The following is a 16,510-nucleotide window of genomic DNA, read 5'->3' on the forward strand; positions in this document are numbered from 1 at the left end:
AAATAAGCACACCTGATCAGGCAGCTGAGATGGTCCAAGTGTAGTGCATCAGGATGGCTGTGGTACTTAATAAGTTTGTTCTTCTTTTTACCCTCAGAGGGGGGATACTTTGCTAAGGTAATAAAAGGCGAAAATGTTTTTCTATGTTGTTGAAGAGAAACTGCATGATTGTCTTCGGTGTGTGAATAAGAATCAGTTTATTATACCTCATTTCTTTGCATCATGCCCACCTCCTTATCTTTAATGTTGCCCCCCTTCCCACTCACTACCCTCACCTTTTCCCTCCTCCCTTCCACCTGCAGAGACACTAAAAAAAGGAACAGCATCGGCAGCCGCCTGTCGTCTCTCTCCTACTTGGACGACGACGACAACGTATTTGAGAAACCCGCAATTCGCGCACCGACCCGATCACTTCCAGCCAGAAGCTACACCATCGACGTTCCCTCGTATTCCCCAGAACCCTCCAAGCCCTCTCCGAAAGTCAAGGAGCCCCCCACTGCTTCCCCACGTACTCGCAGACCGCCTTCGCCTCCCACTCCGCAGGAACCCGTGGACGGTCCTGCAGCCAAAAACTCCCCCACCACCACCACCACTACCAACACCACCACCACTACCAACACCACCACCAACCAGTCTACAGCACCTGCATCCTACCAGAAGAGTCCAGTGGAGGAACGCGAGGCCATAAAATACACAGAGAAAACTACGAGGGACGTACCCACCCACTCCTCCTTCGCCTCCACCCAGAAGGAGCTCAAGCCAAGGCCCTCATTGTTGGGAGCACCGACTGTGGTGGAGGCCCCCTCCTCCAGCTCTCTGGACAGACAACCACAGTTGAGCTCGATGGAACCCAAGCCTCCCACCGTGTCTCGGGTTTCCGCCTCTCTCCCCAGGAGCTACCAGAGATCGGATAGCGCGCGGCTAACCTCGGTCGTCGCTCCGAGGCCCTTTGGGACCCAGCCGTCCCGCATCTCCTCTCTTTCCAGAGCCCACACAGTAAGTACAGCAAACCGTATACCAGGCACATAGAGGTGCATCTCAATAAATGAGTACTGTGCTGAGTAGATTACCTGTTACACAGATTCATTACACAAAGAGGGCTTAGTTCTGCTCATTTTGATGATTCTGGCTTACAAATAATGAGAACACAAAATTGAGTTTCTCTGACAAATGTTCTGTTGCGTGTGAAAATAGGTTTTGGAAAAAGACGAATGTTTATAGTCATGCTGAGAGTAATTAATGAAAAGTTGAGTGGAAGAAAAAAGTCTTGTGGTAATAGAAGTGCAAGCAGCAGCGATGATAAAACAGCAAAACGTGCTCGGGGTGTGCTAGGAAGATGAGGGAGACGTGACCCAACAATGCAGATGAGGTGAAGACGGATTTTAGAGCAATCTGTGATTCCTTCCCACCTCGGCCATCGCTGCTCTGGCCATAGCTTTCAGGTTATTGTCCGTCTCAGCCTCAAGTCTTTTCCTGCCTGGACTTCCATCTGTGTAGCTCTAGCTATCTTCAACTTTGATCAGCTAGAGTTACAGATCAATCTGTGACTTTGTATTTTTGTGTTTCTATGACGTAAAGCACTTTGAAGTGGAGTGTATAGTGGAATGTGCTATACAATAAAAAGTTCATTGATTGATGCTGTCTCTGATGAAGGCAAGGATCCCCACAGCATGATGCAGCCACTACCGTATTTGCTTATTGCTTCCATGCCGTCATGCCAAAGGAGGCCCATCTGAGTACTTTTTGTACACTTTAAAATTGTTTTAAAAATACTGTTCAAATATAGAATAAAACTAGATTAAAAAGATAAATCACATTAAGTAATAGGACAAAATTACACAGGAGGTTTTGAAATATAACCAGTCCAATTTTTTTTTTTTTACATTTATTTGTGGAAGGTCGCTCTGACTCTTTATGTTAATCCTCGACAGATGGACGAATCCCACAAGGGTGTCAATGGCAACGTCGATGTTTCTAAGAAGGCGTCAGTGCCGAGCCGGTATCACCAGTACATGACCTCAGAGGACGAGGCTCAGTCCAGTTCTGCACACAGCAGCAATGACGAGGAAGAGGAGGAGGAAAAGGAAGAGGAGAACGCCACAGCGAAGGGCCTGTCCTTGACTCAGAGCATCAGTTCTCTCCTGTCTCCTGTCGAGAGTGAAGTCTCAGTCAGTCCTGCTCCTAGCAAAGAAACCAGCAAGGTACTGGGATTTCTTCTTCTGGCAACATCAGATATGTTTATTTGTTTTATAATAAAAATTCAATTAAACTAAAATCAACAGTGGTTGCTGACTAAGATGGAGCAACAAAATATTATTTCAGAAGCTTTGCTGGCCAAATAAAAAAATAAAGAAATAGACATAATCTGAAAGATAGTGCATATTCATATTACTCACCTGCTGTCGTGTGATTTCCAGGAGGATTTCTGTGAGATGCGAATCAGCCTGAACCAGAAACCCAACAGCAGCCGAGACTTTGGCTTCCAGGCTGCCTGGGACTCAACGGGAGCTCGGGTCACGTCCATCCAACCAGGTAATCAAACACAGCTGAGCTCGGACCTGAACCTTCAACATGAAAAGTCACCCATGCAGTGTTTGCATGTCATTCACAGTAACATGTGGTAATACTGAACACTGGTGCTTCGGTTCTGTTTCATCTCACCTTTAAGCTCTGCCTGTTAGCCATTAGCAAGTTTTCGAGTCCACTGCAGTTGTGATTGCCAGAACCTTATGTAGGGCAGCGTCTATCTGGGTCAGATCTGCTGGGTCTGAGCCTCTCTTTTCTGCTGCAGCTCCCCATCATCACAAGAACAGTAGGCCGTGTATTTTAAGCTATACCGACATCTCACATCAATTCATGAAACCTGCCCCAAATTATTCTTTATGCAAGACTTAATTCGGTTTATGCACATAGCTTTTTTTAAGTTTTCACCTACATTTTCTTCTTCTTCTATTTTTTCTGTTTAAAAGAATCACCTTTAGCGATGTACATGAGTTTGTTGCTGTTTGTTTGGAAAAAAAAGATAAAAAAGAAAATCAGGTAACAGACCTAATACGTATCTGTTCAGTTGGGGAAAAAAATGTCAGTGTTAGGAAATATTTGCTTTTAACAAAATTAATGTTCTGGTTTCGTCAGGTACATTTCTCTCAGTCATTTCTCAAACAGGGAAAGAGAACATCCCATTTTGGTCCTGATAACTCAGTCTGTCACTCAACTTACTCATCCCCACAGTCAGACAAATGTTTTAAACTGGGTAGGAGTTTATGTTGCCGCCACACACTATGAAGAAGATTGTAAAAAGAAATCTGCATGTAGAAAGGACAAGTGTCCATAGCAGCACTTGCCATGGACACGTGTGTAAGACGCTATCTACAGTACCTGCTAACTGGTTGTTTCGGAGTGTTGGTAAAAGCCCCCTATGTTCGACCACCGCAAACAAAAATGTGGAGTTTGCTCATTTCTACTGGGTATTTTAACTGTGTGCTTTGCTTCTACTGTTCAGTTGTCATAGTTGAAGATGCTTCTTTTGTCTACTGATGTTTGAATATGAGCAGAAACCCTGGAAAAGCTGGGGACTGCTCTGATATCGATACTGAAAATGTTCCTTCTTCTAATAAGCCTGTTCTCCCTTTAACTTTCAGGTAGCTCGGCCGAGATGTGCCAGTTGCAGGTCAGGGACGAAGTGCTGACGGTGAACGGGCTCCAGGTGGCACAAATGAGTTACGCGCAGTGGAAGTCCAGCTTGGAGGAGGCTCTGCAGAAGGGCACCCTGGTCATGGATGTGCGCCGTCACGGCCAGCACAGTGAGTCATCTCTGCTGTGTGTGTGTGTGTGTTTGATTGCTGTGAGAGCAAAGAGGCTGAACACGAAGGAAAGGTTCAAGGGTTACTCTCCTGGACTGACAATGCTGCTTAAGCTCTGGGCGTCGCTAAACAGTTTTGACACTTTAAATTGGTCCGTAAACTATTGTGAAGTCACCCATGAATGATATCATGACAGCTAAATGACGAAGGACCTGCTGAGGGAGGGCTGGGTGTGTTCTCACCTCTGTGCTTTATTTTCTTTCCCTCCCTTTTTTTTAATTGGCTGGTTAAAAATGTTCATGTTCCGTCTTTTTTCCCTGATCATTGTTCTCTTTGCTGCCCTTTTTTTTAGTACGTATAAAACATTTCCCTTTGGAGAGCTAACCCTGTACTGTTTGTCTTTGCAGTCTTTCACTCATATTAGTGTGACCTCAGAAAGAAACTAAACTACACAGTCACTGAAACTAACATAAATGATTTGTTGAATAGTTTAGCAAAGCCAATTTATTTAGTAAAAGCCTATTAATAAATCAGTTTGAGCTTGTGACTTCTTTGGGCTGCACGGCTGGGGAAGGTGGTTTCTCTGTCGCCCCCTGCTGTTATCTAAAATAACACCATAACGGCACCTCTTGGTCCCCTGCTTTACAGTGGTGGTGTGTATGTGTGTGTACATTCTGCCTCCGGATGTCCGGGGTTCACATTGACAGATTCACGGACTCGCATACACTTACATGCACAGATCATGTGTTTATCTTCAAGCACACCGTCTACTTTTTTTTTTTTTTTTTTTGCCATTGCATTTACTGCATGCAGACTGGGACAGAGATCAACCTTCCCTGCCTTTTAAAAGCCATAAGACCATCAATCTGACCAGTACGGATCATCCGACACTTCTAGGTCCCCCTGAGACAAAGACCGCCAACTCCAGCCTGGATTTCACTTCCGGTAGCGTCACAGAATCGGTGCTGGCTAAACAGCCCCCCACTCTTCCTCTGGTGGTAAGTGGCGATATCTACTCGGTTGACGTGAATTTAAGCCGTTTTTATTCCAGTGTTATCAACGAATGCAATGATCGGAGTTTTACTGCCAGTCTTCAATCTGGCAATTTGGCCAGTGCTAGCTTTTGCCGCAACCGATTTCATTGTCAAAACTATAATTAACCAAATTCGTAACGTTTTCTCTAGCCTTCCAGCTGATTGGTCAGTCATGGTCAGGGTAGATGTCACATGACCACAGACATAAATAAAGACAAAATGATCGGTTTGCATTTTAAGATCTCTTTAGCATAAGAGTTAGCTTTACCAACTATGAAATCCGGTCTCTGTGTGCATAGATTGGCAGTTTTCACATCCAGCATATTTTTTTACAGAAAGCCAAAAGCTTAAGACGCTAAAACAGAGCAACTGTGATGATCTTTTAAGTCTTATTGTTATCTGTTGAAATTCTTGCTCTGTCCGTCTCTCTCGTAACCTAAATTTTGCCTCAATATGTTGTAAAAAAAAATCTTTTCAACTTGTTACATTTCTGTCCTCTCTGATTCTGAAAATAGCCAACAATGAGCAATTTGTTAACACTTAGCTATGGTGCGTTCATTGAATCAAAAGAATTATGATTTTTGAATTTCCAACCGGCTGGTCACCTATTAGGATCAGTTGAGCTGAAACTTTCTTAGCATTTCCAGTGTTTTTCTGGTATTTTCCTTCATTAAGTGATGACCTTATGCCTTTCCCTGCAGGACGTGGCTTCAAGCAGAGTTAATGGGGACTTCCAAGACCAACCAGTGACCATGAGGAACAAAGGTAAAGAGCGGTGCTAAAAGTTGGAAAGGTTATGGAACTGATCTCTGAGATTATTTCTGACCATAGCAAAGATGTGCAAAATAAGCAAACCTTAAACAGAGATGTAATTTATGACCGTGTGTAGGAAATAGAACGGACAAATTTGTTGGTAAGCCTTGTAAAGATACGTAAAAAAGCCTTTAAATAGGTTCACTTATTCTTGCGGTTCCACAAAGTCCTTCTGCAAAAAGATGGGAAAATGTTACCTTTAGTTTGTGTGCCTGACAGACCTTTGACCATTCCTGTTTACCCAGTATGTTTTTCTAGACCATTTTAGAGTCTTGGGTCCTTTCCTAATGGATAAGGTAAAAGGATTATAATTGAGTCAGGTTAGATTTGGCCGTGTCATTCAGATTGTTATTCTTTAGAAAGACACATTAGGGGTAAAGCTTCACTTTTTCAGCAAAAAACACCAAACTTCTTGCGCTCCTGGTGTTTTTCATCCTTTGAAATAGAAATATGTACACAGCATCACAGATCCTCCTCTATATTTAACAGTGAGAATGAGGTGCTCATTTATGTTTCAGTCTTAATTTATTCATTTTTAGTTGCCAATAATTGTGTTATCTGCAACTTTTTTTAAATGCAGTTTGTTCAGTTTTTCCCCTATTAAATGAACACACCCAAACAGAAGATTTTCCAGATTATTCAGTATGAAATTACCCTTTACAGAAGGTACCAACAAATCTGTGCGTTTGTAAGTGCACTCTTCTCAGGTTAAACTAATTTCTCTCTTCTGCTGTGTCTCACCTAACCCTGTTTTCCGTTTCTCACATAGAATCAGAACCAATATCTTTGAAAAACTTAAAACGGAGATCAGAGTTTTTTGAACAAGGTAAAAATCAAAGCGAAGAAGCGACTGAAAAGGGTGAATGTGGTTCCTAGTGCTGACTCTGGCCTCTGTGTATTCTGATGGCCGATTTCTTTGCGCTTTTTATCTGTCCGAATTCCAAGTCGGTGGAGCTGCATGTCTCCCTGTCCGTCTCAGACTTTCGTTCTGTTGATAAAAATGGGACCCTGCTCCCAAGTTTCCTTTTCTTTATTTTTTTTTTCCCCCTTTTTCTTGTCTGGTGTCAAAGCTTAACCCTTGTGCTGTGCCCCTTCCCTCCCTCAGGTGGCTCAGGGCCCAGTGTCAGTGCGCTGGTCTTCCTCTGTGGTAAACAGGGTTCATTGTGTGCAGTGAAGTCCTCACCCTTGCTCGGTACAACTTGGGATTTTGACATCCTGCTGAAACCTGAGCAGTTTAGTAACATTCTTATCCAAATTGATACGTAAGCTACATTGTGAAGCAGTGCGCGCTGCTCCTAAAGATCTGCAGCATGTCAGCATCCCAACGTACCAACCACAAAAGCACACCCCTTGAATCCTCTTGCATTTGTGGTATTACACTGATTAGCGCATTGCTCCGCTCTTCATGGAGTTTTAGGTATTCCTGACATGCACGTATCGAAGCATCTGTCTGCCTTTCACGCTGCCTGTCTGCTGCTCCTCCTGTTGTTGTTGTTGCTGCTGCATGCATATCGCTGATTTAAGCTTCTTTGATCATGTTTTTGCAATCCGTTTATTGATTTTCCTCGCAAATGTCAATAAGTTTGTGATCTGCCACGAAGAGACCAGATGAATCCTAATAAGTGGAAATTGACCGACGGTTCCCTGAGGCTTGGTGAAAACATGAATTACTGTTTTGCTTTGAATTTTAATTTTAAAACACACGTCAACACTTTTCAATTGATCTGGAGTGATAACGAGCCATATTGCCATATTCTCAGGCCTCAGGGTTAACTTGTCTGTGTACATGTGCTGCTGCGTCGCTCCGCCCGAACATGCCTCTCGTACTGACTCAGTGTTATTTCGTTCCCAGGAGGATCGGAGTCTGCGATGCCAGATGTGAGTAGCGTCAGTGCATCAGAGGGGAATCTTCTCTTATCTGTGTTGTGTTATTCGATTACCATGACAACATCTGTGGAAGCAGACACTGTTGATCTGTGTCCATGAAGCGTAGACACACTATTCTCAAGGATACTCAACTCAAAGAGACAGGGTCGCTTAATTAGTGTCGATGTTTTTGAATGGAGCCAGTTTGAAAAGGTAAAAGCCGGTAGACACATAGACACCAAAATATGGATTTGCAGTATTCAAACTGCATTTTACAATTATGCGCCACTTTGTGTTGGTTTCTTATTAAAAATAGAAATCGTTCATAGAGTCTTTCAAATTTTCTGATTGCAACACGAGACGTTGTGAAAATGTTCAAAGCATGTGAATGTTTTTCCATCACACTTGGAAGTACATCTTAAAAAGTCAGTGCCAACAGCTGGAGCTGCCGTCCTACAGTGCAGTGTGGTCCTAGCAATCCCTCTGCAGCTACACTAAAAATGGGTCGCTGCCGCTCCTGATTGCACTCATTGCTGTAACGTCTGATTGCTTTAATTTTCAGATTTCCTTTGCTGCAGAAAAAAAACATCATGTCAACCAAATTCTTTTTCCCTCTAACTGAATGAAATTCATGTTACCTTTCGGCTTTTGGAAATCAAACTCTTTCTTTTCTTTTTTACACCGCTAAGATTGGCTTATTTTGTAGCATGGAGATTTAGACTTTCAGGAAAAAGGCTAAATCTCCAATAAATCGGAGTATATCTATTACATGGGAAAGTTAAACTGTCCTTTAAGACTTCAAATAGAGACAGATTTGCAGAAGTCAAGGTTTAAGAACCTACTTTCTGTTAGAGACATTTGAATTTAAATTTTCCAAGCTGAAAAAAATCTAGTGAACACACCCATCACTATTAAACATATAGAATAGTGACGTTTTTTTCTTTTTTCTGGTGACCTCCAGATCCCTGTTCCTGCAATCACTCCAACTTCCTCCAGCCGCTGGTCGTGGAACCCAGAAGAAGAGCGCAAGAGACAAGAGAAATGGCAGAAGGAACAAGAGCTCCTCCTACAGGTTTGTAGGAAGCATATTAATATAACTATATCACAGTATGAACTGAAATAAATCATCACCATCATCAACTTTGTTAAAGACACAAGTATGTCCATATGAGAAAAAATATATATAATAATAAGTTCATAACTTTTATCTTTTTTTCTTTGTTAGAATTAAAAATGTTTCAGGTACTCATTGTAATTAATGAAGAAACATAGAGCAAAAATTAAACCTAAATTATTAATAGTCTGTGTTGAAAACAAGAAGGCATTCTAGAACCCAGAAGAATGTGTTACACATCCACGATAATTAGAGCCTCTATGAAGCGAGAAGAATCACATTTTTTGAGACAGGATTTCCTGATAAATCTCAGAGGGTTTCTTGTTTCAGTAGTCTTCATCCCTGTTTGAGAAACGACCTGATTTCAAGATGAGCCGGGACTCATCCTGCCAAGGTGGTCATAGGTTCTTCAGATCAGGATTCTCTGAACGATTACATGAGATATGGATGACCTCCATATCCACAAACCTCCTAGCAGGCTGTCTTGTAAACGTATTCACACCACTGTGACGTTTTCACATTTTACAACCACTAACTCTGTGTGTTTTAATGTGACAGACCCACACATTAGAAGGAAATAATTTTTTTTGTTGTTGTTTTATTTTCTAAATAACAATCTGAAAAATTGGGGGTGCAAATGTATTCAAACCTATTTACTCTGATCCTTCTAAATGAAATTACCTTCAGAAGTCACCAAAGTAGTGAGTAGAGTCCACGTGTGGGTGTTATGATCCCATTACAAGACAGCTCAGAGGTTTGTTACAGAGCACTAGGGAACAAACAGAAAAGACAAAGGAACGGATCAGAGTAACTTTCAAGAGGTCAAAGACTAGGAATGAATATATGCATGAAATATATTTAACTTTTTGGTTGTAATTGTCTTTTAAATGTGTAAAAGTTCAAGAGATTCAAGCTTTTTTGCAAGATAAGGTGCATTTCTGCATGCTGCTTTGACAAAAACCAAACAATAAAAGGTAAAAACGCTTTCTACCCATCAGGAAAAATACAAGCGTGATCAGGAGAAGCTGCAGGAGGAGTGGCTCAAGGCTCAGCAGGAGATTGTCACAAGCGTGGGCCACCAGGTAATGAAAGTTATTTCTGTTCTCATGAGTTATGGACTGCTGCCTGAAATATTGTCTGGATTGTTCTGAAAGGGTGGCAGTTAGTCATGAGTCACAGTGCAAATTTGTCTAAATGTATCCAAAAAGCTTTAGTGAGCAGAAATCCTGTAATTATAAAGCCATTACGTGGTCTCACAATCTTGTATTTGACTTTTATGAAAGCGGAACAATTTCCGATAAAAGGGTGTTCCAAAAGTAAGGTGAGAACAAGGATTAGTCATGTGGATGCCCGTAATATTGCTAATATTTTTACTCTTAAAAATATTCTTATTGTTGTTTAATATTAGGGAATTGGCAGAGATTATTTGACAAGTGGCTCCTCCTGATGTCGGTGAGGAATGAGGCTGCTGAAGGCCGTTGTGCGTTTTAATGTTTCTCCAGGTGAACAGCCATGGTGTCAGCCCACACTCGCCCCCGTCTTCTCTCCAACAGCCCGCTCTGTGGGAAGAGGAGGAGAGGCAGAGGAAGGTGGAGCAGGAGCGCCAGCGGCAGGCGGAGGAGAGGAGGAGGAGGGAAGAGGAGGAGCGGGAGCTCCAGCGACTCCAGGAGGAGAGGAAGAGAAGAGAAATGCAGGCGGAGGAGGAGAGGGAAAAAAGGGAGGTGGAACTGAGAATGCAAAGGACGAGAGAGGAGGAGCTAAGAAAGAGGGAGGAGGAGCAGAAGAGAGAGGAGGAGTGGGAGAAGAAGCGGAGGCAGCAGGAGGAGGCGGCGGAGCAGCAGCGCAGGCAGAAAGCCTTCGAGCAGCAGAGATGGTCAGTGCCGTGGTGCTGCTGCTCCTAACACACACACACACACACACGTCCTCGTGTCACTTGATGCGCTTTGTTGCCTGTGCATTAACATAGCTGCAACTAATGCATTTGCTGTGCTTTACTCTACTCCCCCCCTGCTTCCATCATCCCACCTGTCTGCACACTGCTGCTCACCAAAGGGCCTCTGCCTCCCACGACTTTGACAGTGCTCACCCACCACTGTCCTTTACTGACAGGTCAGTGTTCCTGCTGCCATTAGCCCATCCTCGCAGCTTTTACAATGCTTCATGTCATGGCTGTTTGCTCCGTAGGCTACTAACACTGATGTTTTCGTGAAGTATTACAGGATCCATCCATACCACGCAGCTTTTCTGCTGTCCATTTAGTCGTCCAAACATCTGTGCATACGTCCATATATCTGTTTATTCATCCATCAGCCAATCCACCCACATGTCTGACCATCTTTTCATCCTTTGTTCTGTTCGCCCATCCAATCTCTTAGCAGTTATTGTATTTAACAGTCAAAACTCTTTAGGAAAATTGTCCAAAAATGGACAGATTAGTCTGCACATTTGAATCGGAGGGGAACTAAAACGAGTAATGTTGACACAGAAAATGTCACATTGATTGTCGAGATCTTAAACTTTTTTTGTTGTTTTATGTTTTTGTGGGGAGCTCAGGATCGGTTCTTGTTTAAAATTCAAACGTGTCTCTCCTGTTTAGAGATATACATGCTGCACGCCTCTGAGTATATTACACAACCAAAAAGTTTGATATCATGTGAAATAAATAATATTGAAATAAAAAAAATAAAAAAATTCCCATAGCATGTTGGACCTCAATGACACCTACTTTGAATCACAGGTCATACATTTCCAATAGATTTGGGGTTTTCCATAACTTCGCTTTCCTTATTTTCTATTCCAAAACCTGGTTTGATGTGTTTCTATGTCCAGTTGCTCCATGGTCTTTACTATTTGACACAAGCTAGTTAAGATGTTCAGGAAATATCCAAACCATCAAGACCCAAGTCCTCTATGAACTGGAAAGTTTGGTTGAAATAAACTCTACCAGCTTTGCCTGGAAGAGAGGAAAGATATCCATCTAGAAGCATGTTAATGGCTTCAAAAACCTAGTTTTATGTAGAACTCTGAACCACAAATGAATGGGGATGTTGTACTACAACTTTGACCGTGTGGTGAATGGAGAAGAAAACCCTGAATTCAAACTTGTGCACCTAATTTTTGTCTAAAACAAATGTCATTTGTTAATTCCACCTTTAAAAAACGGGCCAAGTGGACCATTAAAAGCCTAAAATCGGTATGACATTTTTCCCTATGATGATGATGTAAAGATAAAGTTCTAAGTGTAAGTTTATAATTAGACGCCTTTTAATTATAGTCAGCTGAAAAGTGTTGGATCTTCAATTGAAAGGGGAAATAAAAAATTAAATCTTTTTTTCTCTGGAGTTGGCTACTTTCCACTTCAACTTTCCAAATTTTCAAAAATTGTTTAAATGAAGGTTTGGGATATATAAAAATGCTAATAAAGTGTCTGCCTTCAGAAAACAAAACATGAAGTTCAAACATTTGACATGTTTTATTGTCAAAATAGTAGGAGAATTTATTTACAGGAATTGTAAGTCTCCCATAGCTTTTTTTATTGACTATTTAAAGTTTAAAGTAATTTAAAGTTAATCATTTCTCACTAATTATAATATTAACCTTTTGTTTGACAGGACAAAATCCCAGTCGTCTCCCCAGCTGGATGATGACGACAAGCCTCAGAGGAGAGGTCAGTTTGGCTCATTTGTTTCTTCATCAGGTTGTTTTCTGAACGGCTCCACGTAGGGCTGTTGTGTGTGTGTGTGTGTGTGTGTGTGAACCCTGTCCTGCTCTATGTAGGCTTGCTACGGCAGCCAGAGGACTTGTCTCTCAGGCTACCAGGACAAAAACAGATCAAATTCACAACCACATCCACATAAAACGCTCTAGTTCAAAGCATATTTGTGTGTGAGAACGGCCCTGTCAAAGTCAACAAGACCTTTCTCAAATTGAAAATCACTGGAAGCACTTTAACATTTTTGGGGGAGTTTTTTGGGGGGTTTTTTTACAGATGCTCTCCATCTGATCTAGCTTAGTTGATCTATTTCTTAAAGATGATTGAGCAAAGAAAATCAGTATCTGTACAAAGTTGGTGGAGATATTCAGGCCAAAAAAAATGCCATTGCACAGAAAGGTAGTTCTGGCATGTCGTTACACAGCAATAATAGAAATGAAAAACGAGGTGCAATATTTTCTTTCCACCTCACCGTTTTGCACCACTTTGTCTCTATGAAAGAGAGACAAAGCTTATGGTTGTAACATGACAAAATATACAAACCTTCAAGGGGTACAAATACTTTTGCCAAACATCTTTGGTGCGCACTACTGCAATATGTTAGATAGCAAGCTCATATTTAAAAAAAATATGTAGTCTAATAAAAAAAATGTTCTTTTCACCAAGCATAATTACACTGTTTACCTCTCCTCTCTGGGTGCAGCGGTGGGAAGCACAGCTCCTGACGGGAAGAGTCAGCAGCCGCTGTCGCAGGCCGAGCTGGAGCGCCAGCAGATCCTGAATGAGATGAAGAAGAAGACGCCGCTCCTGACGGACAGCAGCTGGATCCGCCAGCGCGCCGCCAACACGGCCGTCAACAGGGACGGCGACGTGCCGCCTATGCGCAGGTAGACACCTCTTATGTCCCGGTTACCGGTTGGTTCTGTACTGTTACTAACGGCCCTGGGTCCTAAAGCGGAAACCTCTAACGATCTGGCTACCACACCGACACTGATTCGGCGCATTTTGTTAGAAGAACGGAAAGCGGTTGGTAGTCAGATGGTTTTTACTTCTTCAACTAACATCTTTTAACGGAGGGGTTGTGTGGTGTGGGTTGGCTTTACAGAGGGGAATCTCTTGACAACTTGGACTCCTCCTACGACTCTCGGCGTTCATCCTGGACTCCCAGAAGCAGCTCTTTTGCCTCAAACTACTCTCGGCCGTATTCTGGCTACTCTGGCAGCTCTTCTTTTTACACCGGCGCGTCGGGGCCCCGCCGGCCGGTCTCCTCCACCCTGCCCCCCTCCTTCTCTGCGGGTTCCCTCCGCGGTGGGGCAGGAACTTACTCGGCCCCTTGGTCCCGTCCGTCCCTCTCCCCTTCCACTCCGTCACCAGTCACCTCTCCAGAGCCCGCACCTGACGCCTATCAGCAACGGAACAGGTAAAAACCAAACGCACCGGGTTCCTAAGGCCCCCAGGAACCGGCTTCTATCTGACTACTGCTGTACTGGGTTGTATGTTTGTATCTATGAGGTGAGGAGTGGTTGCTAAGGGCATTCTGGATCTTTCTCCTTGATGTATTTCTGGTTATTTGTTAAGTCTGCTCGGGGAAGTCAGGTCTGCATGGGGGAGCCAAGTATCTTCTGGGGAAAAGTTTTATGGTTTGACTTATTTGGCCACGGTAAGTTGAATATTTGGAGGAGTCGAAGTGAGGTTTTCTAATCTTAAGAACCCTGTACAAAGTGAAGTATGTTGGTGGCAGCATTATGCTGAGGTACGGTTCCATTCCACAAAGTGGCTGTGACGTTGAAGAATGAGTTTCACCCCCAGATCCACCAGCTTCACCTCTTATCAACAGCTAGCTAATTAATACTTGAACATAAATGCTAATAGGTGAAAATGAACTTCTGACCAGCACTGTAAAAGATTATCTTACAGCTGAATTAATTTCTCTAGTTCTTTAAAAAGATGGTTCTGGATCTACAGCCAGGCACAAAGACAATCAACAGGGCAGTCTTGGTCACATATATTTATCATTTATTGTGATGCAATTTTTCCAAGATAAGAATTTAGACTCATTGTTGTCACAATAAACTCCAATTAATGGTGTTTAAAATCACCCAAAACTGTGAGGATCGCTGTTTTCTCTGAAATACTGGAGAAATTTGAAATTTGAACCCCAGTTCTTTATTTGAACTCTTTAGTAACAATAAATACTAATCAATTTTAAAATGTGACTAAATGCACTTAATGTGGGTACTATAGTAATACAAGTTACAGTTATTTTTGTGACTATTGGCCTGTGATTGTTCAGTCATGCAGTCACAGCCATAAAATCACCTAAATAAGGAGTAACAAATAGTTCTTATAATCACTTTTATTGTTACCACAAAATGTCGTGATAAAACTTTAGGTCTGCATCGTCCAGCCCTACTGAAAAAAATTGTGCAGGACCTCCGTGTAAATGTATACCGGTATGTTTTGCGTGTGCATGCAGTCACACATGCCTCGTCGCATGTGTGCGTCGGCTCTAAAATCACAGCTGTGGATTCTGTAACCCAGGTCAGTGAGTGGCAGGAAAACCTGCACGTTCTGTGACACCCCGCTGGGAAAGGGAGCAGCCATGATCATCGAGTCCCTCGGGCTCTGTTATCATTTGGGCTGTTTCAAGGTGAGAGCCGGGTTCTCCTTTCGCCACGGCGGAGAGTGTCGTCTGCACGCCTTTGCTGATCTTCACAGACTAACTCGGTCGATCTGAACTTGTTTTTCCTAGTTCTACTAACTTGCGGGTGGGGAGGATGTCCTGATTTCTTCCCAGCAGCTCAAACTTTTTAGCTCTCTACTTATCCGGGGACTTTGACCTTCAATCAGATCTGATCTCCTGCACCTGTGTCGTTACTTTCTATCATGATGCATGTGCTGTGACTACTCTAATCATTTGTGTTTGAATGAATACGGCCTTCCGTCCGTCTGTCCTCACCACAGCCTCCGCGGCTTTTTACCTCTCCCCTCTCTCTCTCTAAACCCACGCAGTGCATCGACTGCAAGTCCGACCTCGGCGGCTCGGAGGCCGGGGCCGAAGTCAGAATACGAAACAAGCAACTCTTCTGTAACACCTGCTACATGCGAGTCAAAAGTAAGAAATCGATCCGGCTCACGCGACTTTCACTTTTCTTTTAAATTAAATTTTGATGTTCCTTTTTTGTTTTTAGTTGGCCAGCCAACATCCATGTGATCCAGGCGTGCTGCAGCAGATCGACGAGGAGACTACATGTGACAACAACCCATGAACTTTAAAGTGGAAGCCATTGCAATAATAAGCCGGACCTAAGGTGTCTTTAATTGTACTGATGAGATAGAGATTTCAAAAGAAGTTATCTACTTTTATCATATCGTCTGACGCATTATAACTGTACAAATGCTCCACATTCCATGTCTATATATTTTTTATTATTATTTTTATTTTTTATGTTTTAGCCATAGATCTATCTCTGCGAGATTCCATGAGAGCTTGCCTTCCCGACTCCGTTTAGACAGATTTTGTAAATGTGGTGAGAGAAAACTGCAGGATCATGCTTCTTTTCTATGCGTGTCTGGGGGGATTAATTTGCCCATTGGGGGAACGGGGAAGGTATGCTTTACACGCGTATGTGGCTTTGTATTTGTAAAAGACAAAGGAAATAAAATGATTAGGATTCTCTGATGCATCGTGTTTGAAAATGACGGCCTGCTTTGACCGCACTTTTTATGCTAAGACTTCACGTCATTCTGTACTGAATTAAGGCAAAGAATAACGCTGTAAATAAATGACTAAATCCTCAGCTGGGATGTGTCTGGGCTGTTTTATTCTGTGTTCGAAAAGTGTACGGGGCAAAAGTATTTACACCCTTTGACTTTTTTACATTTTGTCACTCTCCAATTACAGACTTCAGTGTGTTTTATTGACATTTTAAAGAGGATGGAAGGGAAAAACTAAAAGGGAATTCATATTCGGCTCACTCTGAGTCAAAACAGACAAAAATGAACATCACACGTTTTCATATTTGTTTGTAATCCGATTGACTTTTGCAACATGTAAAATGTGAAAAAGTTCTGAGGCTATTAATACTTTTGCAAGGTAATTTAGTGCGATAATATTTTTAGAATATGATGCGAAGGTTTTCCAGCCTCTGTTATCTGAAATCATTAC

The 16,510-nt window shown here is 42.4% G+C and overlaps 1 protein-coding gene across 12 annotated transcripts in view; it reads left to right on the forward strand.

Moving 5' to 3' along the window:
- lmo7a (LIM domain 7a) overlaps window positions 1-16,142 on the forward strand; it is a 60,303-nt gene extending 44,161 nt beyond the window's left edge. For 3 of the 12 annotated variants that reach the window (XM_044132630.1, XM_044132628.1, XM_044132640.1), the window contains 18 exons: window positions 303-996; window positions 1,932-2,201; window positions 2,418-2,532; window positions 3,642-3,803; window positions 4,617-4,801; window positions 5,539-5,602; window positions 6,420-6,476; window positions 7,503-7,528; window positions 8,478-8,588; window positions 9,629-9,712; window positions 10,133-10,503; window positions 10,683-10,739; window positions 12,242-12,297; window positions 13,046-13,229; window positions 13,448-13,762; window positions 14,884-14,992; window positions 15,355-15,457; window positions 15,534-16,142. In XM_044132630.1, coding sequence (XP_043988565.1) covers window positions 303-996; window positions 1,932-2,201; window positions 2,418-2,532; window positions 3,642-3,803; window positions 4,617-4,801; window positions 5,539-5,602; window positions 6,420-6,476; window positions 7,503-7,528; window positions 8,478-8,588; window positions 9,629-9,712; window positions 10,133-10,503; window positions 10,683-10,739; window positions 12,242-12,297; window positions 13,046-13,229; window positions 13,448-13,762; window positions 14,884-14,992; window positions 15,355-15,457; window positions 15,534-15,556 — 2,986 coding nt within the window. In that variant the 3' untranslated portion in view covers window positions 15,557-16,142. Of the gene's footprint in view, window positions 1-302; window positions 997-1,931; window positions 2,202-2,417; window positions 2,533-3,641; window positions 3,804-4,616; window positions 4,802-5,538; window positions 5,603-6,419; window positions 6,477-6,755; window positions 6,798-7,502; window positions 7,529-8,477; window positions 8,589-9,628; window positions 9,713-10,132; window positions 10,504-10,682; window positions 10,740-12,241; window positions 12,298-13,045; window positions 13,230-13,447; window positions 13,763-14,883; window positions 14,993-15,354; window positions 15,458-15,533 lie in introns of all 12 variants that reach the window. The other 9 variants (XM_044132629.1, XM_044132634.1, XM_044132637.1 and 6 more) reach the window with 9 other exon arrangements.
- Window positions 16,143-16,510: the final 368 nt, after the last annotated feature.

Source organism: Gambusia affinis, linkage group LG11 (assembly GCF_019740435.1).
Source record: "Gambusia affinis linkage group LG11, SWU_Gaff_1.0, whole genome shotgun sequence".
Lineage (NCBI taxonomy): Eukaryota > Metazoa > Chordata > Actinopteri > Cyprinodontiformes > Poeciliidae > Gambusia > Gambusia affinis.